This window comes from Protopterus annectens, chromosome 11.part0, assembly GCF_019279795.1.
Source record: "Protopterus annectens isolate FY-2018-M chromosome 11.part0, PAN1.0, whole genome shotgun sequence".
Lineage (NCBI taxonomy): Eukaryota > Metazoa > Chordata > Ceratodontiformes > Protopteridae > Protopterus > Protopterus annectens.
In genome coordinates this window covers 361346326-361368654 of record NC_056745.1, presented here as the reverse complement: position 1 = coordinate 361368654, position 22329 = coordinate 361346326, and the positions used below count along the sequence as shown (strand labels likewise).

Below are 22329 nucleotides of genomic sequence, written 5' to 3'. Positions count from 1 at the left end.
GATGGGGCCCATCCATTCTTCCAAATGAAGTCTAAAGTGTCTAATGACAATGACCTATCGACTAGGTAAAGGGAGGGACCTTTTCATGAATCCAGTAAGGAGCAGCTGTCAAACAATTTCATGGCAAATCTTCAAAAATGTCAAGAGAAAAAACTCTCTCAAAGTCACGGCACACAAATGCAGGAACTTTGCTGATAACATCAAGGACCAACAGCTGCACTGTGTGAATGGCACAAAAGAACTGGGGGGGATACATTTTATGTTGTTGATGTATGACAACCTGCCATACTTAGTCACATGTGTTCATCCACATTCCAAAGTGTGGGAATATTTTTTTTAAAAAGATGCTGAATTCTGACTGGTGGATAGGATATAACCCAGCCTTAGGAACCACTAATGACTGTTTAATATCAGATGGTTGTGTTTAGAAAAACTATTCCATTTTGTGGGATGCTACTACATCACAGTTCCGTTGCATTATTGTACACTTGACTGCAAACAGCTTTTTGCCTGCTGATCATATTAAGTCAATTAAACAGGGTCATAAAATAAAAGTTGGCAGCAGATCTTCTAGAAGAAAGTGGGACATTTATTCATGTTTACAAATGTAAAAAAAAATATATATATATTTTCTCCCTCCAAATGCTTTTTTAACAGCCCTCATGCTGCAAATTAAATGAAGTTATACTATAAAATTAAGTTTCACTTACATATGAGCAAAACAACACAAAGCTTGAGTTTAAGGGTTAAAAAAATAAAAGCAAAACAAAACATTACGGTATACATAGCTGATGCATTTTCATTTAATCCAATTTACCTGACTTAACAAATGTTCTACTAGCAGTTTTTTTCATATATTAATGACCTGCAATGAGCCACTGAATAAGACCTCCCTACTCAACTTTGTAAAAAGTGTATTGCCACTCAAAATTTTGTTTCTCAGGATCTGAAAACCTGATTTCTAGAAGAGCCTATTTAAAATATTCTGTTAGAAAGTATGCTTAGAGTTATTATACAATTTGGACAGAGGCCATGTTTTTTTTAATTAGAACACCACTGCTCATTTTTTTTTTTTTTACAAAGCATTAGTGTCATCTATTTGGCTATCAGTACTAGCTAATTATCTACAATATTTAACATTGTAAAATGCAGGCAAAGTTAAGTACAGTTTCAATAGAAACACCCCTTTTTCTGAAAATACAGCAGTATTTGTAGGATTATTCCCTTTGTATTATGTTTCAAGAAGCTTTCTGCCAACAAACAACAAAAAAAAATATCTACAAACTTTGTAAACAGATCTGCATCATTTAGAATATAAATAATTCAAATTATTAACAGCCAACAGCAGAAACTTAAGTATGGATCATCCAGAAGAAAATGTCATCTAGAAAACTGTTCATTTAACACACTTTTCTAGATATTAACATTTTTATAACGGATTGCCTGAAATGCAGAAATCCTAGATTAGATCACTTTCATACCAAGTTGTTGGTTTATCTTTAAAATTAGAAAAAAAATCACTCAGTCTGGTAGAACACTTAAACAATCTACATTCTTGCAAGTGTGTCTTCTGCTGAAGTCCAAGGCGAGATGATCATCTTGTCAATCACACAGTGTAACGGGTCCAAAGTTTCACCGTTTCTTTACAGTGCAAGTATAATGTGCCAACATTCTATTTATTATCAGAGAGATGTTTCCAGACTATGTAATGGACTCCCTGGGGATAAAGAGGTAGCAGATTTACTGGTTTCTATCTTGAGGTGAACTCCAGTGTCCACAGCATTATTGTTTTTATTGGGAGAAGGTGGCGGAGTGCAACTGCGTTTTGTTGGCGCATCATCTTCAGCATCAGTGTCATCGATTAGAGGAATATTAGTCTCAGAGTCTTCTATTCTAAATTCAGGATGAGTCATGAAGTTATGAATTGAACTCCGAGACTCTGGTTTTTCTAACCCTTCATAAAGGGAACTACGGAATGCATTCACCACTCTGATCTGTAAAAGGCATAAGATTATAAATGTTATTTCAGCTAACTGCAAAATGTGAAAAGTACAATGACAAAAGCTGTGGCTAGACTATGTCACAAGTTTAACATTACTGTCAGCAAATGTGAAATAATCGTGCAGAATGAGTGGAAACTTACTAGGAAAGCAGCTCAGATGAAAACGTTTTACTAGCACAGCTCACAACTGAAATGAAAATACTACTTAAACAGACTAAACTACTTATAATTCACAAAGAAAGAGCAAGCACTTTAAAATACTCCTAAGCAATACAAAAATAGAAAATCTAAGTTAATGATTGAAAACTTTCACATACACAAACCATTTTTAATAATCACAGGTAAAACTGCAATTAACACACGGTGTTACTGTTCATGCTTGGAAACAATTATGCAGCTAACCACAGAATAAAGCCAAACACAATTAGGTTAAATAAAGTACACAATAAAGAAAAAAATAAAACACAACAAACCCTAATATATCATGCAGGACTTGTACCTAAACAGGTATAAATATTCGAGTATATACCAATGATGTCTTACCATATCACAAGTATCTGCTATGATTCTGTGAAGTCTATGATTTTACTTACTTTAAAGTGAAGTATTATACTACCTAGCAGCAACTATACAAGCATATAAAGAGTCCTAGGTTTCCAGTGACTAAGCAGGGGGCTGTTAGTGGTCTAACCCATTATTATTCACTCCCCCTACAGATACTAAATTTCAAAATTATTTTGCAGTGCTGAACTGAACTATTTTACCCATTTTGTTTTTAAATCATAATTTATAACAATGAAAGTACTGCTGGGAAAAGGATGATCTTCCTTTCAGAAAGCTCTCACAGCAGGCATCAATTCCTGAACTGATACTCATCCAATTGTCCCTTTAAAGACAAAACTACAGGTGTGAAAGATACCACAATCTGGGAAAAGGCTACCCACAAAAGGAAATCATTACATTTGGGATTTCTCATTTGCTGTGAAATTGGTCCAGACGTTTTCCATTAGCATCCTTGCAAAGGATAATGCTGGTCTCATGCCTACAAGGTACCCAACAAAGGTGAAGCGATGTATCCATGAAAGCAACAATGTCATGTGCATTCTTCAGTTCTGCGAGGCTTGAAGGAACCTCAGCAGTGTGTGTGTGTGTGTGGGTGGGTGGGTGGGTGGGTGGGGGTGGGGGTGATAGACTCAAAGCCTAAATTAAAAACAATCAGTCTGAAAAGTAGTGCAAATACACAGAAAATTAACCACACTAATTGAAGAAAACACAGAAAGCAGCAAGCTATAAATTGCCATTATTTTACAAACCGCTTGGTACTAATATTCAACTTGTTACCTTCAGACCCTCTGTAAGGTAGACTGGACTTCTATATCCAAACAACATTCTTCAGCTCATCTTTTAGGACTTCCAGGCATCTGCTATGTCTGCCCAAGGGTGTCATCCCAGTGAACAAGCCTGGAATGCCTCCAGTGGGTGGCACCTATGAAGTGCCCAGACTACCTTAACTAATGGCAAAAGGCTTATTCATTAACAGCACTTGAATCAAAAAGATCAAGTTATCAAAAGCTAGGCGTTACTTAACTAGACTTGGTATACTTAAGGAAGAGGGCAAGGCAGTGAATGGGGTGCAGTCCAGCTCCAAAAACATCTAAACAGCGCTAGTTTAAAGGTAATCCTTTCAATGAGTTATTCTACTTCACAAAATGTAAATGATCTTACATGATTCCTCTCAATACAGAGGATCCTCTACCCATACTGGGAAGTTTCTCACTATCATGGAGAGTGAATTCCACATAACTTGTGAAAGAAAGAATACTTATGTACTTATTGCAAAGTTATATCCTTTTATTCCTGTATGTCCGATACAAAGGATTCCAGAAAAAGGAAAAATAATGATGAGCATTTAACACTGGTGCTTAAGCTTCAGAAAGATCAGTCTTTAGCTAGGTCACAGACAAGTTTTTCTGTGTTAGTTCTGACCCTAATGAACTAACTTTAATCTGCTAGAAGTTTCCACAGTGGAGTGCAGGCCAGACTAGGCCACCTTCTACTTCCTCCTTAAGATCCTTTAGGTCATTTAGAAGTGCTCTGGATGTACAGCTGGAGCATATATTTTTGAAGGCACAAATGGAAATGGTTGACCTTCCTTTTCCCTCAGCACTGAGGGCAGAACAGATGGGTCTAACACCCCCTGTATTGGCTTCGTTTCCATTCCTTGTTTCAGAACCAGTGGTGTTGGAGAGGATACTCATCTCAAAGACTGTATCTTCGGCATCAACTAGAGTTCCCACCATGATGCAGGAAGGACCAATTCCATCCCACTTGATTCTGAACTTTTTGGACCCTGGTAAGACTTGGCCCTGTGGAATCAATGCAAAGTCCTTGCACCATCAAGAGAGTAGTTTAGTGCGACTCAGTCTTTGGTGACTGAGACTTCAGGCTTCTCTGCAGATATTCTCCTTGAAGCCTTCATTCGTTCCTCCATATCCAGTTCGGTATTTCCTCCTGCTATGCAGGGAATCCCTTCTTTGGAAGGACTGATCTCTGTGCCAGAGGGGGTTCTTTGGATCCTGAGGAGGTTGGAACATCTTTTAAGGTTTTGGAAGGATGACAGCTTCTCCCCAGTCAACTAAGCCTCAGGCACTCCTGGTATTGTCTCTGTCCCTGGATACTCCTTCAACTGCTCTTTGGTTCACTCATGTCCATAAATCAGAATCAAGCTTTAGGCCTGAAATGGTCTGCTCAGATGGAGACTCAGTCCTCTGAGGTCTCTGATTACTCACCATCTGATGTTCTTCCAAAAAAAGAGGACATGTAAGACGAGGCACAGATTCCCTCTGGAGTCTGCCTCATCAGACTCTTACCAAGGATGACAGAGAGGGATCCCCCACAGTCCCCTCTAGAGGATGTCACCTTCAGTGGAGTCTTGGAACTTGTGCATTAGACTGTTAATTGGGCAACACCCCCCCCCCCCGATGAGTAAGTCGTTTTTGAAGCTTTTAGCAAAACACCCTCTACATCCTGAGTGGTCCCTTTGGCAGACTGCCTTACTGACTTGGCATGGCAGGACCCACGATTCATGTGAACTAGATGTCCTTTATCAATGCCCCTTAAGATGGACCTTCTCTGTCTGGCCTGAGTGTTAAACAGTGTATGTAGACGTGTGAGCAGGGCAGTAAGATGCTTTCTGCCACCAGAATTAAATATGAAAGCCCTTAAAGATCTGACAGTCAGTATCAAAAGGGGCTCAAATTGTTATGGTTTCAAAATTCCAAGCACTAGCACCAAGACTATTTCTGACAGAGGTGGCTGTGGATCCTTTAATGGGCACAGTCCCAGAGCTATGCAAAATCAGGGATATCATGGGCCATTTTCTGACTGACTAACAACCATCTCTGAAGGACTGCCTGACTGTTTTCTTGGGTGAGAGAGAGAATATTCATATGTTACTCAAGTCCCTTTTTTCTTACAGCCTCCTTAAGTCACTCAGCAGCTACCAGTTTGACACCACCAATTTAAAATGGCTGAGAAAATAATGTCTCTTTCTTACTTCAAAAATGAGCCAGCCAGGAGTTCCCACCAGACCAGAGAGGGTCGGGTTATCACTCAAGATTTTTTTTAGTTAGAAGAAAAGCAATGATCTCAGGCCCATCCTGGACCCAAGTCAATTAAAGAAATATGCAACACCGATCCAGTTCAGAATGGTCATATTGCAATCTATTCTGCTGTGGCTATAGGGGAATGACTGGATGTGCCTGGTAGATCTGCAGGGCACTTACTTATTTCTTCCCCTCTGAGTGGGATACAATCATTACCAATTCAAGGTCCTACTCTTTGGCCTAACCACAGCCCCCCCTGGTGTTCACCAAGTGCATGGCAGTAATCTCAGCTCATCTGCAGCAGTGAATCAGTGTGTTCCCATACTTGGGGACTTGGCTCCTGGATGCCACAATATTGGAATGATTAAAGTTGGGGATTCATTTTCTCCATCTTTGTCTGTGGGAAGAGCAATCAACAAGGAAAAAATCAATCCTGCACTCCACGAGTCACTCAGTTCACAAGTTATATGGATACAGATCAATCCATAGTTTCTCCTTCTTTGGACCAGGTTCAAGTTCTACTCGGGTCTATTCAAAGCATCTTCCTATGCATCAGACCTCCAGTGGCATTAGCACTTTGAGTACTTAGTAACACTGCACCTTCCATTCTAATGGTGCAGTTTGCCTGCTGTCACATGAGGGTTCTACAATGGTCACTGCATTTTCAGTGTTCTCAACTCAGATTACCTCTTCCTCTTCTATAACCCTAACAAACAGTTGCAGAGAACATAAAGTGGTAGATTTCTTTGCTGCACGTCAGTTCGGGCAGATCCTTTTTGCTTTTCCCTCTGGCAGCAATGGTCACCAGAGACACCTCACCTCTTGGGGAGGGCGTGTGCAATTTCAAGGGAGGATGGTCCAACGTGTTTGGAATTCCTTCAAGCAAATCTTCAAATTAATGTCCAAGAGATGAGGGTGGTGGTCTTTGCACTGCTGGAGCTACATCACCTCCCTTTAGGTGTGATCTCCATTCAAACTGACAACATGACAGTGGTATGGTATTATATACAAACAGAAGACAGGGAATACAGTCTTACCCCATTGTCAGGAGGCACTGAGAGTGTGGCAATGTGTGATGGACTTGTACCACTTTCTGGCAGCAGTGCACATTCCCAAGAAATCCTACTGCCTTGCAGACAGGCTCAGCAGAACCATTCTGATGCCTCAAGAGTGGCCTTTGAATCCTGCAGCAGCTCAAACTATCTTTGACTACTGAGGCTAAAATGCTGACATCTTTTTGTAACCTTGTCTAGCAGAAAATGCAGCACCTACTTTGCCCTAGTCCACCAAGATGGGCAGTTCCCAAGGGATGCTGCGGGTCAGTAGTGTCCTTTTGGGATCCTTTAGTCTTATTCCCTCTACCACCCAAATTTCTGCACAAAGCAAAATGGTGCACAGTAAAGGTGATACTCATTGCCTTGTATTGGCCCAAACCAATTTAGTTCCCTCTGTTCATGCCTCACCTCAAAGAGCCTTCTTGGCCCCTAGATCCATTAGAAAATCTGTTATCCCACCCTTCTGGGAAGACTTGTCTAGATCTTCATAATTTGAACTGCTTGGTTTCTTCAGTTCCAGTGATAGCCAAGGATCCAGCGTTGTCTGAGGAAGTAATGTGGATTCTTTTGCTTCTACTTGAAAGATTTATCTTAGCAAAAGGAAATGTATTATGCTTTGGGCTGACTCTCAGAAATTTAACCCAATCAATCACAGCCAGATCATGGTCAAATGGGGCCACAGCCAGGGTAATGTACCAGGGCCCCCCAGCCATACCAATATCCCATTACTTGTCTGTCTCTCCCCAGTTCCCATAAAAGACGAAGCAAACATGTCAGTGAGCATACTATTTTCTTTTTTTCTTTTAAATGGTCACAGAGATTTGGATTTAACTTAAAACTTATTTCAAAATGTACAGCAGAAACACAGTCATTTGCTTAAAAAGGAGCGGCAGTAGGCATTTCTTCCCTTGGAACTTGTATTTACTGAAAATGGATCTGGCAACATAAACTACAGGAGACATGCTAGGAGTTTAGTCAAAGTAGCATATAGTGAATCACTAACTAGAAGCTATGTAAAGGGTTTAGGAATTCAAAAAACAAATGTATAACACATTTACTAACATCCTGGGACAGCCAACTTTATGCATGTGTCTCTTTTCAGGGGCAGCCCAGGGGCATTGTCAGGTAAAGTGACAATCAGAGTTGCACAAATGCCAACTGAAAGGAATCAAACCCTGCACTACAGAAAAAAGCTCTTTGGAAGCTCATAGTCCTATTTATCTGCACTCAGTGTCAGACAAATTGCTGTAGCAACCCATGTAGCTAAAGTAGTTAGGAAGACCTTCTACATTGCCCACCTTATCATGAAGGGATTCACATCTAGATCAAGGGAGGTCATAGTCTCCCTATACTCATCACTCATCAGACCAATGATTGAGTACAATGCCCCATTCGGAATGTATCTGACCCGACACTTGCAGCAGCTGGAGAGGCCACAAAAGTTCCTCACCAAAAGGATAAAGGGTCTCAAAAATCTGTCCTATGCTGCCCGACTGAAAGAACTCCAGCTCTATTCGGTCACTTACCGCTTGCTCAGAGGTGACCTTTGCCTGACATACAAGGCCATGTCTAACCCAGATTTGATGAATATGCTTCACCTCAAAAAATCTAGATCCATCAGAGCCACGAGGGCGGGAGACTTAAACCTCGACACGGCTATTAATAGGACGTGCTGGAGGGATAGATTCATCACCCAAAGACTCCCTATGCTGTGGAACAAAATCCCGGTATATGTGAGGCAGAGCACCTCGCTGGCCTTGTTCAAGAGAAATCTTGACCAATGGATGGGAGATCGCAGATATACTCCAGGGATTACCTCAGTGTCACTGCTAGACAGAGGCACAGCAAATTAATGGGTATAGTTCCCCATACAAAAGGGGTGGCGTAAGCCACAAAACTACGGGCTAGGCTTATAAATGCCCTCGGGCAGATAGCCTAGTATGAACCTATGAACCTATGAACCTATGAACCTATGAAAAAAAGCTACAATTAAAATGTGTTCATAGTTAAAATATTAATGTTAAAGTTGTAGATTTAATATAATCCAGTTTATTCACTAGCAAGTAATAAATACACTGTCATTAAAAAAATGAAACCAAGAATCATTTCCAAATAACATGGTTAATATAATGCTGCTGTTTATTACAATCACTTCCTTTGTTTACACCATAACTACACAGGAACCTAATATCTACACACACACACACACACACACACACACACACGTGTGTAGCCATCATTTATCCCTTGTATAACTGTACTCACATCAGGAGCTTGGTTACAATGGACAATAAGTAATGACTTGGAAGTGTATTTCGACTTGCTGTTGTGAAAACCATACAGTGCAACCCCCCTCATGCCCTTCCAATCAGTTGCAAATATGCAAAACCAGGAATAATTTTAATTACTGGTCATGCACAGATAAAAAGTTGCTAGTATAGCAGGTTTTGGATTAAAAACTATTAGTTTGAAGGGTATGAAGTCAGACACTCATGTTTGTCATTATTTAGTGACTATATTCTATAACACTTCACCAGAAAGCCACAAATTTTATGAGAAACAGAATGCAAATAAAAGGGGGAAAATAAAAAATGAGAAAGTTGAACTATACCTTCTGCACACACCACACACATACACATGGGGCAATTATAGCCAGTTGAATGACTACACACCTCAGATATCTGCTTGTGATCAACAGAATGAATACATTCGCAAATAATGGCAACTGCCCTATGCCCTCTCAACTTCTTTGCTCAAGAATCAGAAAGAAAGGAAATAGACTGAAAGCTAGGAACAAATCTTAAAGTTTTTCTTGCATAAGAAAAAGCTGATAGAATAGTTGTGTGAAATCATACCATAACCATAGATGTCCTTCTCTTCCATGTTGCAGTATTCTGTACTCTTGGGTTTCCTCCTCTTGCTACCCTAACGTCCGGCAAGTATTCAAAAGCTTGAAGTCACTACAAGGTGCATGGGACATCAGACGTGGCTAGAGAGGTATGTGGGCCATAAAAGTAACGTCTGAACACACCAGACCTCAGAAATGAGCACCCCAGTTGGACCTCAGTCCCAGGCCAAACTGTTTAAGTTCAGTGCCACCCAAGTAGAGACATAATGTGAACAGGCGGGGAAGGAAGGAATACTGAAACATGGAAGAGAAGGACATCTATGGTTATGGTAAGATTTTACACAACTTTTCTATGTCCTCCTACTCTCATGTTGCAGTATTCTGTACTATTGGGTGAGTGCCAAAGCTCACTGTGAGGTAGAGGGTGGTGGCTTGGAAGAATTCTCCAAAAATCCATGGAGGATTGCCCTGGATCTAGAAATTTTGTCTAATGTGTGGACACACGTCTATGCAGCTGCCTCTAAAATGGTGGCAGTGTCTGAGCCTTTAAAAAAAAGCTCCTGACAAAGCCATGGCCCTAGTGCAGTGTGCTTTAACCTTGGATCCCAAGGATTTTCCATAGTGCGCATAGCAGAGGGTAATTGCCTTTGAAACCCAGGTTGAAATTGTCTGTTTTATTACAGCTTTCCCCAGGGCCCTTGGGTGGAAGGAGACAAACAACTGGTCAGATTTTCTGATGGACGTAGTCTTGTCTAAGTAGAAGCTGAGCTGTATGTGCACATCAAGGGAATGTAAAACTCTCTCACTGTCACTCTGAGGGTGGGCAAACAAGATGGGGAGAGGAATAGCTTGGTTTACGGAAAGCTCATTGACCACCTTGGGCATGAAGGAAGGATTGGTCCTAAGGGTTACCCTGTCTTTGTAGAAGATGAGGAAAGGGGGAACGGCCATGAGAGCATGTAACTCAGACACTCTTCTAGCCAATGTCAAAGCCACTAGGAGTAGTGTTTTCCTTGTGCAGTGTTTCAGAGAAGCCTGGGAGGCTGGTTTAAAAGGGGGTACCGTGAGCTTCTCCAAGACATAATTCAGGCCCCAAGGAGGGGGGATAGGTTTCCTGGGGGACCTGAGGTGCAGCACTCCCCTTAGGAACAACTTTGTAGGTAATATGGAAGCTAAAGGGGGTTCTAGAGGCAGACAAGCTGAAATGGCAGCCAATTGAGCGTTGATGGAGGAGTATGTTAACCCTGTCTGCAGAAGTTCACACAGTTAGGAAAGTACCAAAGGGACATCACCCTGAAAGGGGTCCAACTGTCTTTGAAGACACCATATGGAGAATCTTTTCCATTTAGATATGCAAGATTTCCTACTATTAGTTTTCCTGGCCTACTGCAGGACAGTCAGCACGACCTCATTGTGTAAGTGTTTGTAAGGAATCAGACTTCTATCACCCACAGGGTGAGGTGTAGAGATTGCCAGTGTGGATGGATTAGAGATCCCTTGTCCTGTGTGAGAAGGTCCACTCTGTGGGGTAACTTGTGGTGATTGCCCTTGGCTAAATACAGGAGGAGGGGCAACCAGTGATGCCTTGGCCAAAAGGGGGTCAATAACAAGATGTTTGGACTGTCCTGCTGAAATTTCAGTAGAGCTTTCTGAAGAAGTGGAAAGGGGGGGGGGGGGTGCATACAGAAACATCCCCTTCCAGGAGACTGAAAAGGCATCAGTTGCCCTCGCCAGAGGGCTGGGCAGCCTGGTGCAAAAGGATGGAAGTTGTCTGTCCATGGGGGAGGCAAACAGATCTATTTGAGGTGTACCCCATCTGTGGACTATGTCCAAGAACACATCCCTATGGAGCATCCATTCATGGGACAGTGACATAGACCTGCTTAAGGTGTCTGCCCGAGAATTCTGTTCTGAAGGGATGTACATTGCTTGAAGTGTGACTCCCTGTTTTATGTCCAGCTCCCACACCAGAAGAGCTAGTCTGCATAGCAAATATGATTTTGCCCCCCCCCCCCCACTTGTTGACATACCACAGAACCGTGGTGCTGTTTGTGAACAGTTTCAATGGGCCTTGTTTCAGTGAAGGCTGAAAGACCTTCAGGGCCATATGTATTGCTTTCATCTCTCTGACACTGATATGCTCGAGGAGTCTGGCCAAGTACCCTGGACTCTTAGGGAGTCCAAGGTTGCTCCTCACCCCAGGTCTGAGGCAGCCATGTACATTTCCTGCACTGGCAGGGAGACTTGACAAGAGTCTAACCTAGGCTGTAGCTCACCTGATTCAGCCACTATTAAATCCCTTTCTTCAGGCAAGGTAAGATGGGGATCTTGAATTCCAGAGGATGAGAGTGCTGAGTCCATATCGATCTTAGGCACTACTGTAGCTTTCTCATGTGAAGTTTTGCCAATGGTAACATGGGAATGGTCAATGCCATGTGGCCCAGGAGACTGAGGTACTGCCTGGCAGTCAATTCTGTGGCCTGAAGGACAGCGAGCAGGTACTGCCTTTAGCTTTCCACCTGTTGGGGAGGTAGGAAGGTCTTCACGATATCCGTCTGGATTCTGCACCCAAGAAGACAAGGTCTTGAGAGGGGGTCAGGTTTTACTTGGAGTAACTTATCTTGAATCCCAGAGTCTGCAGGGGGGAGAAAGAGATGTCTGAAGATGGAGTAGAAGGGATTCTTTGCAATCTGCCTAAATAAGCAAGTCGTCTAAGTAAGGGAAAATCTGAATCCCTTGGGTCCTGCAGAAGGCCACCACTGGTGCTAGGCACTTGGTGAAAATCCTTGGGGCTGTTGAAAAACAGAAGGGCAAGGCTGAGAATTGATAATGTGAGGTGGCCACAGAGAATTGCAGCTATCTCCTGAAATTGGGCCTGGTGGGACTGTGAAGGTAGGCATCCTTGATGTCCAGGGTGGCCAAGAACTCCTGAGGTAAGATCAGAGGGAAAAGGGTTTGCGAGGTGAGCATCCAAAAGGTGGGCACTTGCAGGAAGAGATTTAGGTGGGAGAGATCTAGGATTGGTCTCCAGGTTACATCTTTTCTTGGGACTAGGAAGAGCCTGGAATAGAATACTTTTCACTTTTCTGTTGGAGAGACAGGTTGAATAGTAGCCTGTGTAATGAGGCTGTCTGGAATTGGTTGAAAAAGAGGTAGCTGCTCTTCGGAGGGCTGAGGAATAACCTCTCCAAGATGGAGCACTGATCCAGGTCATAAAATAGCTTATTTATTTATTTGCAGTTTATTAACCGGGAAAGTCCATTGGGCCTAAAAGCGCCCTTTTCCAATGGAGGCCCATGCAGAAAAGCTCAAGAAATAATATTGCAAAAATTAAACAGTATTAAAGCTCACAAAAATATCACACTATATAAGACATAGAGATATTGAAAAAATACATAAAACATACAGATACTGAAGAAATAACTTGTTGTGCTAGATGGCATAACATACATTTCAATTGGGTACATGGGACAACAAAGCATTTTGTAGTTCAAGGTATACTGCCTACAGTAAGAAGACAAATAAGTAGGAGTAATAGTGGAAAAATAGAGAGGAGGTGGTAAAGAGAGTACAGCAGATGTTAGATAAGATTAGTGAGGCAATCTAGAAGGGGGTGGGGTGGAATTTAGGAAGGTGAAAGCAGGAGCATTCCCATTTAGACCTGATACAGGAATGAAGTAAAGTCTTAAAATGAGGGTGGTTCTGGGTAATTCGGATGTGGAGTGGGAGTGAGTTCCATTTCCGTGCTAGGCAGAATGACAATAGGAGTTGCCCAGGCGTACATGAGGGTTTGTATACTTTAAGGACATTCTGTTTTTTGGATCTGAGTGTTCTATCGGGTATATGCAGGGAGAGTATGGAGGAGAGGGAGGGGCAGGTAGTGGGCCTGAAAATGAGATTATGGACAGTTGAGAGTTGAATGTAAGAGAGATAGTTGGGGAGTTCTAGCCAATTCAAGGAGTATAGGGCATCACAGTGGTGAGAGTAGGATTTAGAGCTGGCAGCAAACAGAGATTTTATTGTAACAGGATGTAAAGCTTTGTCTTTAGGGAGGATTGCAGGTTAGTTAGGAGAGGAGCACTGTACATAAGAGAGGGAAGGAGGTAAGTGACAGCAAGGGAATGCTTGGTTGAAGAGGTAAGATGATGACTGTGTCAGTAGAGCATACCAAAGTTGTGGTGAGTTTTCTTGCCATTAGTGCACATGTGGAGGTCAAATTTTAGTTGATCATCGATAAGGACACCTAGTAACTTGGTATGAGGGACTATTTTGATGGGAGTATTGTTATAGCTGACTATAGTGAAGGTGTTTGTCAATTTTGGTGTTTTTTCATGGGGTAAGTAACATGATTGTAGCTTTGGTTGCTTTAGAGCTAGGAGACTGTTTAGCATCCAAGTTTTGGTACTAGAGAAGGCGTCCTCAGTTATTTGCATGAGTTTGGTGAATGAAGAGGCAGAACAGACAATGGTAGAGTTGTTGGCGTATTGGACAAGATTGGCGTTTGGAAGACAAGTGATGGAAGTTGTTAATAAAGATGTTAAATGGAAGGGGGCTCAGGATAGAGCCTTGGGGTACGCCTGTTGGAGTATGGAGGTAGGAAGAGGTAAAATATTTCCACATGATGGCCTGTTGACGCTTGAGAGATAGCTGGAGAACCAGTTTATGGTTGATGGGGAAAGGTTGAGATGGGACAGCTTGGATAGGAGTAAGTGATGGGAGATGGTGGTGAAAGCTTTAAATAAGTCAAGGAGAAGGGTGGCTACTATAGTGCCAGAGTCGCAAGCACAGTTGATATCAAGGAAGGATAGAAGGGCAGTGGTGGTACTGTGTCCGGGTCTAAATCCGTGTTGAGTAGGGGGGTCAGCAAGTGATTGTCAATTAAGTACGGTAAGAGTTGAAGATGAGTACACTTTTCAAGAATCTTGGATATAAGGGAGAGAAGGGCTATTGGGCAAAAACTAGAGATGTTGGAATTGGTGCCACCTTTGTAAAGGGGAATATAAAGGATTTCTTCCAGAAGAAGGTACATATGATTCTTGAATGGAGTGATTGATGAGAATGCAGATGGGCAGAGCTATGCCATCAGCAGCTAGCTTGAAGTAGTTGGATGGTACATTATCTGGGGCATTAGAACATGGTTTTAATTTCTGTAAGAGTTTTTTATGGTATTAACTGGGGTTTGAGGGTGAAGGAAGGGAGGTGATAGGAATTATTAAGAGAAGGGGGGATTGGGAGGGTGGTGAGGTAGGAGCTAAAACATTGCTGAGGAAAGAAGTGTCAAGCTTGGCTATAGAGTCTATAAAATGGAGTTGAATTGGGAGGCAATGACATGATCTGGAGAGCTAGGATCTGGGCAAGGATTATCATTTCGACTAGGATTAAGGAGGGCAGAGATGCTACTCCAAAACTTCTTGGGATTGGATTTGTGGTTGTTTTGGAATTTGTAGTAGGATTTTCTATCAGCAGCGAATTGTTTTTTGACTTTACTGCGGAGTTGTTTGTATTTCCTTAGGGCGTTAGGGGGTTTGTATTTCTGGTGGTGTTTTCAGGCTTTATCTCGGAGATGCATGAGTGTTACGGAGTCTTTGGACAGCCAGGGAGTAATTTTTGTTTTAGTTCTTAGGGGAGCAAAGCTGCTTAGTAGGTTAATGAATGAAGTATTAAAATAGGAAACAGCATTGTTGAGAGGTAGAGTTTTGGGGGGGGGGGGTCCAGTTCATGTGTTTTAAGCAGTTGGAGAAGGTTTGAGGGTTAAAGTTAGTAAGGGTACAGGTTTTGATATAATTATGTTCAAGGTGGAGAGAGGAAGATGAATGACATGCAAAGGCATGAAGGAGATCACTAAGGGAATCGGGTAAGGTCCTACTGTCAGAAATACTGTTGGGGTGGGATACTATTATCCAGTCAAGAGTGCTGCCTGGAGAGTTGTCTTTATTAGGTCTGGTGGGAGAGTTGATTAGTTGGGTGAAGTTGCATAGGTTTATATTTTGAGCAGTAGAGGTTGACAGAATGGAGGTCCAGTTAATGTTAATGTCGCCTAGGACTATAGTTTCATTATGTATGTTAGTAGAGAATCAAGAAAGAATATCTTCGAGAATTGGAATGTTATTTCCAGGTGGAATGTACAGCAATGCTATGCAAATGTTTTTGTTGTTTATTTTTAGGAGGGCAAGGGTTAGTTTGGGTGTATTGAACTGGGGTAATGGATTGCTGTAGTGCGTTACTGTTAGAGAGGAGAAGACGACCAGGGCTACTCCGCCACCTTTCTTTTGGGTTCTGTCATTACTATTATTCTATAGCTGGGTGGGATGATTTCAGTCTTTCATGTGTGGTTTGAGCCACGTTTCGGAAATAGATAAAATGTTGGGGTTATTACAGGAGAGCCAGGCATGAAAACTGGGAAGTTTATTGCATATTATGGATAGGATCCACGTGTCTGTAGTGATGTTTTTCCATACAGGGAGACAGTGAGAGAGCCTTGACAGGGGGATGGAGTGGGGGGCAATTTTCAAGAGTGGCAGGTAGTCACAGACTACCTGCCCTGTCTTGAAATTGAGGCTTCTGTGTAGAAGTCTGGGCAGGCCAGGAGGGAGTAGTTTGCTTCCTGGCAGCTTTCCTAGGCCTAGGAGGAGGACTGGGAGCAGAATGCTTCCTTATAAATTTAGTTTTTGAAGGGTAATTCCTATGGAACTTGGGGATAAGAGAAATAAAAGTGCTTAAGGTCTTGTAACACCTTCCCTTTTTGTTGCACCATTTTGAATAAGTCTGCTACTTCAGTCCCATATAGAGCAGAGTTGTCTAAAAGTGCATCTAAGAGTTTTGCTCTGATGTCATCTGGTAGGGGCTGCTGTAGCCTTAGCCAGGAATATCTTCTAAGGACAGAGGCTGATGCAACTGACATTGCCGAGGCTTCTGCAGCATCGTAGCTGCACTTAATGGAGTGCCTAGTGACTGGAGAGGCTAGGGAAATAAGGCTAGAGAGTTGAGCTTTGGCAGGAGAATCTGGAATGTCAGACAACTGTTTGTTGGCTTTTTCCAAAAGAGCTATACTTGGACATGCGGGTTTGATCATTTACTGTCCTGAATGCCAAGGTGGAAGATGTGTAAACCTTCTTCCCAAGGCATTCAATGACCTTGCTATTTTTGTCAGTAGGAAGAAGGGAAGAGGATGGAAGGAGTTAAGAAGCCTTGCCCTCTGAAGCAGAGAAAGTGCCTGGGTCAGCAGCAGGGCACTTAACCAAGAATTTGGCTTCCTCAGGGACTCTGTAGAATATGTCAGGCTTACGGGGTGGTTAAGAGATACTGCACTGAATGTGTCACGAAAAGCTGGCAGTATTGAGGGTATAGCTGAAGGGGGCAGGGGAGTCCACCTGAAGGAGTTCATTGCATCTTTTCTGAACTTCTGTCATCTCAGAGGAATCCCATTTGAAATGCTCCCTCATCTTAGCAATGTTCTCCCCAAAGGTTAGATCCTCAGCTGGGGAATCCGCTTTAGCAGATTCTTCCTCTGGGGAGGCATAGCCAAAAGGGGAGGGTAATTGGGAGACTTAAGAAACTGACTTCTCTGAGGAAGACTCAGAAGATTCCTCCATTTCCACCTGAGAGGTGTCTATTACCCAGGGCCTAGGGCTCATCACAGGAGGAGCCACTGGCAAGGGTAATGGAGTAGCAGGCCTTAAGGCCATGAAGGCATTGAAAAGACTCTGCAAAAAGGCCTGCCAATCAGAATGGCTTTCCGTCGGGGAGAGGTATGCTTTCTCTTCTCCGTCTTTTTGAGAGAAGGCCTAGCGGATGTCTGGGTCAGGGTAGGCCTGATGTCACTTAGTTGCATGGTAGGGAAGGGATCCATCTGGGTGGCCGGTGCAAGCCAAGGCCCCCCCCCCCACCATCGGAAGCAGACGTCTGCGGGATCTCAGAGGACATGCTTTCTGCTCGTGGTTCTGCGGCTTCCACATCGGTACCCGCTGTACCCATATCGGCAGCAACCGATTGTTCCACCAAGCCGATGTCAGCCACAGGAGGGATATCAGGTGGCAGACACGCAGCTACAACTTCAGACCTAGAAGTTTTGGCCTTTTTCTTGGGTGGCTCGACGGGCTGCCCGGACAGTCCCTCCATACCCAAGGTTAAGCGCTTGAGGCGCTGATTCGCCAGATATATGTTCCATGCATGCAATCTGCTATGTAGGGTTTTTGGGACAAGGCCTGGCAAATGGGGCAAGCCTTATGGTCGTGCATAGACCCTAGACAAAAGAGGCAGAGTTCATGAGCGTCTTTATTGAGAATCTGATGTTCGCACTTCCCCTTACCTTCCTGGATGACATGAACCCACAGAAGCATGCAGTGACCCAAAAACAAAACGTCCCCAACAGGGTTACTTATCTTAATATTCTTGATCAGATGGCCGGTACTCCAGTAACAGCTGACTTTCGACTGGTGGCTGAGAAGTTCTGAGGTCTGGTGGGTGCAGACGTCACTTTTATGGCTCATGCACCTCTAGCCACATCAGATGTCCCACACACCTAGTAGTGACTGCAAGCTTTTGAATAATGGCTGGATGTTCAGGTAGCAAGAGGAGGAAACGAGTGCAGAATACTGCAAAATGAGACTAGAAGGACATCAAGCTTTGCATTAGCTCTTTATTTGACAAATAAAAGAAATAAAAGAAAGGAAAAAGATTTTATTCTGAGCAATAAGTACTATGAAACTGTAAGGCAGCAGTGGCATTAGCAAAGAATTATTTTCTGATGTTCGGATATTTTGCAGTGACTCCTAGGTCAGTGATCAAGATGTTTTGAAAGGACTATGACACACACACACACACACACACACACACACACACACACACACACACACACACACACACACACACACACACACACACACACCTGCTGGAGGCAAAAGCTAGATACTAAGACTTTCAAAACACTGTGCTGGACAGTTCTGATTTTCAATACAAATCTCCCATATTATCTCATCATCTGTGTGATCGCCTGCTTATTATCTGTATGAATCTCCCATGCAGAATACAGAGCAAATGTGTACATTTCTGGGAGACATGAGAACGCTGATGCTGTATGTGTTGGTTGCACATCCTGGAGACTGCTGCTGACCAATTATTTTTGCTTTTAAAGATGCAGAACATACCTGTGGAATGATTTTTTTTTTTTTTTTTTGCAGGACAGGCCAGGTCCCCAAGGTAGCACCTGGCCCTAAGCAGCTGCCTTGGTTGCTGTGTGCTGTATCCAGCCCCACATTTAATGCTTCTGTTCCTGAAGTTTTACATTTTCTATGTCATTTGATGGAGGGTCTAGTTTTTCTACAATCAAAGTTCAACTGGCTGCTGTTCTGAACTATCTTCCAGGCACTGACCTTCATCCTTTAGCCTTGCACATACGATACAAAGTCTTTTTAAAAGGTGTTTTTCAGCTTCTACCCCCCCACAATTAGAAAACTCATTCCTCCCTAGGATCTAAATTTTGTTTTGGAGGTCCTAACAAAATCATCCTTTGAACTACTTGCTTTGGTGCAGCTCAAGTTTCTTTCATAGTAAAATCTATTCTTGTTGGCTTTCACGTGTGCCAGAAGGGTATCCAAACTCCATGCCTTCTCTGCTTTGCAGCCATACTAGGTTTTTCATAAGGACAGGGATTCCCTTAGTAATAGGCTCTTTTTCCTTCAAAAGTGGTTTTGGAATCCAACCTGAAACAACAATTCATCTCCCAGTGCTTTTTCCTATGCATAGCAAGAAGGGGAAGAATATAATTCATACCTTGAATGTACACATTTTCTATTTGCAGTGTACCAAGCCCTATAGGAAAGGTACCCAATTGTTTGTTTCCTTTGCTTCTAAGAGACTGGACAGGAAAGTACCCAAAAATAACTCTATCCAGGTCTTTATGACTTCAGGTTATTTGCATATTCTAGCCATAATAGGCAATTACCGGGCAAACCCAAGGCTCATTCTTCCCGTTCAATGACTACATCTACACCCTTTTCAGAAACTCTTCTACTGATGACCTTGTGCTGCAGCAAACTTATCTACGATGTATAGCTTTTCAAAGCATTATAAACCAGATTTGAACTTCTTTTGAGGTCTCTATCCTTGTCTTAATACTACTCAGGTGTTTCAGAAGCTGGGGATTTTGAACGATTAAGTCAGATTAGATGGACGATATGAAAAGGACTGAATAGTTATGTAACTTATGTGCTCAACACAACATAAGATCTTTTCATTCCTATCTGCTTGATATGACATCCCTCCCTCCTTCTCCATTCACGGATATATTTGAGTAAGCTGAAAGTGGTACCCTTCTATATGTTGGCTTATCGGCAGCAAACTTGATCTGAGGAAGCTAGCTGGAGAACACAAGGTGCATTACAGGAGGGAAAGTTATAAGAGCTCATGACTGGAGCACTAATTTGCAGGCTTGGATCAGAAAAAGGACTCCAAAGCCCTGTCAGATGTATTGAACAGACAGGAATGAAACAATCTAATGTTATGGTAGGAAGTTATCTATTCTTTTTAGCACATATTATGTGAGACTGATGAAGAGCTGTGCAGAGCTTCCTGACACAATTATAGCCACGCCTAGTGGCATTCCAAGCTCCTTTCTCAGAGGCAGACAACATTAGTTCTCCTTTGTCTGCCAAGGGTATTCCAAGAGCAGTAGAGGACATGTCTAACCCCTGGTTTCATGGTGGCTGAAGGGACTAAACAAGTAGTCTGACAAACCAGAAATGGCCATAGCAAAGTCACCCAACTGTGGATGAGGTAAATGTGTAGCATGCTAAAAGGCCAAAGGCTGCTTGGAAATTTTCTTCCTGCTGTGGCTGGAAGGAAGAACCAAAGAACCACTAGGTTGCTCCCTGTTGAAGCTGAAAATGATGCCTACAACCCAGGTTCAGAACGAATCAGCAGTAATCAGTGAAACAGGCAAGTATTACAAAAATACATTTTCCCACTGAAACACACAGTAAAAAAACATTTACCCCAGGTCCCTATGGTAATTTAATACAAGTTTTACTTAAACAAACAAAAGCTCAGTTTTAGCAACTTTTCTGCACAAAAATAAAAAAAAGTCGTATTTCACAGTAAAATGCAACTAAAAGTCATGAGACAGTCCATAAAAACACTTTTTTCCTAGCTTTAAATAAATCATTTTTCAAGTCATAAAATAAAATCTGGAAGTTTTTCTCCCCAAAGAGAACTTATCTGCTCAGCAAAACAGAACCATTAGCCAACAATCAATCCTAGAAAGCCTGCAAGAGGCGTGTTCTTTAGAAGTAGGAAAGCTCTGAAGGGCTTGGCACCCAAACCGTTGAGTTTATTCAGCTCTGCTTGAGCTGATTAACAGCTTGGGCACATGGAAGGTGCATTTTAACTATGGAAGTTGGCAGGCTGTCATATTTTGTGCCGTATGTAACCCATATAAGTTAAGGCTACTAGGGCAGTGATGAAATAATGAGCATTATATGGTTTTCCAGTCCAGAGTTTTACCTATCATCAGCATACATTAGGATTAGGAGATAAGGAATGGATGACAGCAGTTTGATGACATATATGGAAAAATAGCAGAGAAGAAAGGACTGAGCCTTGAGGGACACCTTTGAGAAATGGGTTTTGGATGAATCTGAATGATCAGAAGAAAAGTTGCTGAACCACTATGTAGCACTACTGCTGATTCCATGCTTAAGAGTTTTGCTGAGGAGGGGGGTGGTCAACTGTGTCAAATGTCTCATTAAGATTAATGAAGATGGCACCTGTTAACTGGCCTTTACCCATAAGTATGTCACCAAGTAATAATGCAGATGGCTGTTGAGCTACAGTTTACCCAGAACCAGTGTTAACTGTTGGATACTCTTTTATCTTTGCAAAACTAGGAACACATGGTCAACATAGACAGGTTATTATTGCAAGGATCACTACTCCAGGAATTCATAAGATGAAGAGGATAGTATGAAGCAGTGTTAAACTGCACCTAGAAAGGGATAGATGGACTAGAGGATGCCCTGCAAGGCAAAATCAAACCATGATCTACCTCAAGAGCAGACATGCCTTCTCTAAAGTTCACAAAGAGTATGTGAATGGATGGTATAGTAGCAGCTTCACCAATGGTTTTGCTAACATCTATTTTTAAGAAAGGCAACAGTAGCAGCTAACTGGTATAGTGAGGTCTACTCCCCCCAGACAGATTTATTTATCACAACAAGATAGTACAGTTAGCCAGTTACTCAAAAATGGTTTTGTTAGATGACTGGGCAACCCTATTTTTCTTTCACAAAAGGCATAAAAAAATATCTAGACTGTCTCAGTTATTTAGTCCTCTAAACATAATATCTGTGCTGTAGGTATACTTTTAAAAATGTGAAAAAAAGTTTTTTTCCCCCTTGTTCTGTTGTTTAGGAAAGAACACAGGCGGCTAGATGGATTAATTTTAAATTAATTGAGTACTCTAGACATAAACGAGGGATTTCAAAAGATATGTTTGTCCTTGTAGAAAACTGCATGCCTTTTGAAACATATTAAGAACTGTTGTTTGGAAATCCTTCTGGCTGAGGACACTGTTACTGTTAAGTGTTTTAAGACAGGTGCATTGGCTTTGTCAAGTTAACAACTTCAAAAGGTGTAGAGTTAACTTATTACTAAGTGCAAGGCCCATACACAAGTTACAAAACGATCTCCCTTAAGTAGGATCATAGGATGTTACTAGGCTAACAGCCCCCGGGCCCTTACAAGCATAGCCAAGTTCAAGCCGTGTTCCCAAGGGTGTCTGGTTCAAGCAGACATTACAATCAGCATCTACTACCCCTGTCCAAG

General features: G+C 42.3%; 1 protein-coding gene across 1 annotated transcript in view; it reads right to left on the bottom strand.

The window, feature by feature from the left end:
- Nucleotides 1-568: 568 nt before the first annotated feature.
- The window catches only part of ATP2B1 (ATPase plasma membrane Ca2+ transporting 1), a gene marked incomplete in the record, with an annotated part of 2275481 nt that continues 2253720 nt past the window's right edge, over nucleotides 569-22329 (bottom strand). Inside the window, 1 exon segment of the mRNA XM_044087859.1 lies at nucleotides 569-1994. Coding sequence (XP_043943794.1) covers nucleotides 1683-1994 — 312 coding nt within the window.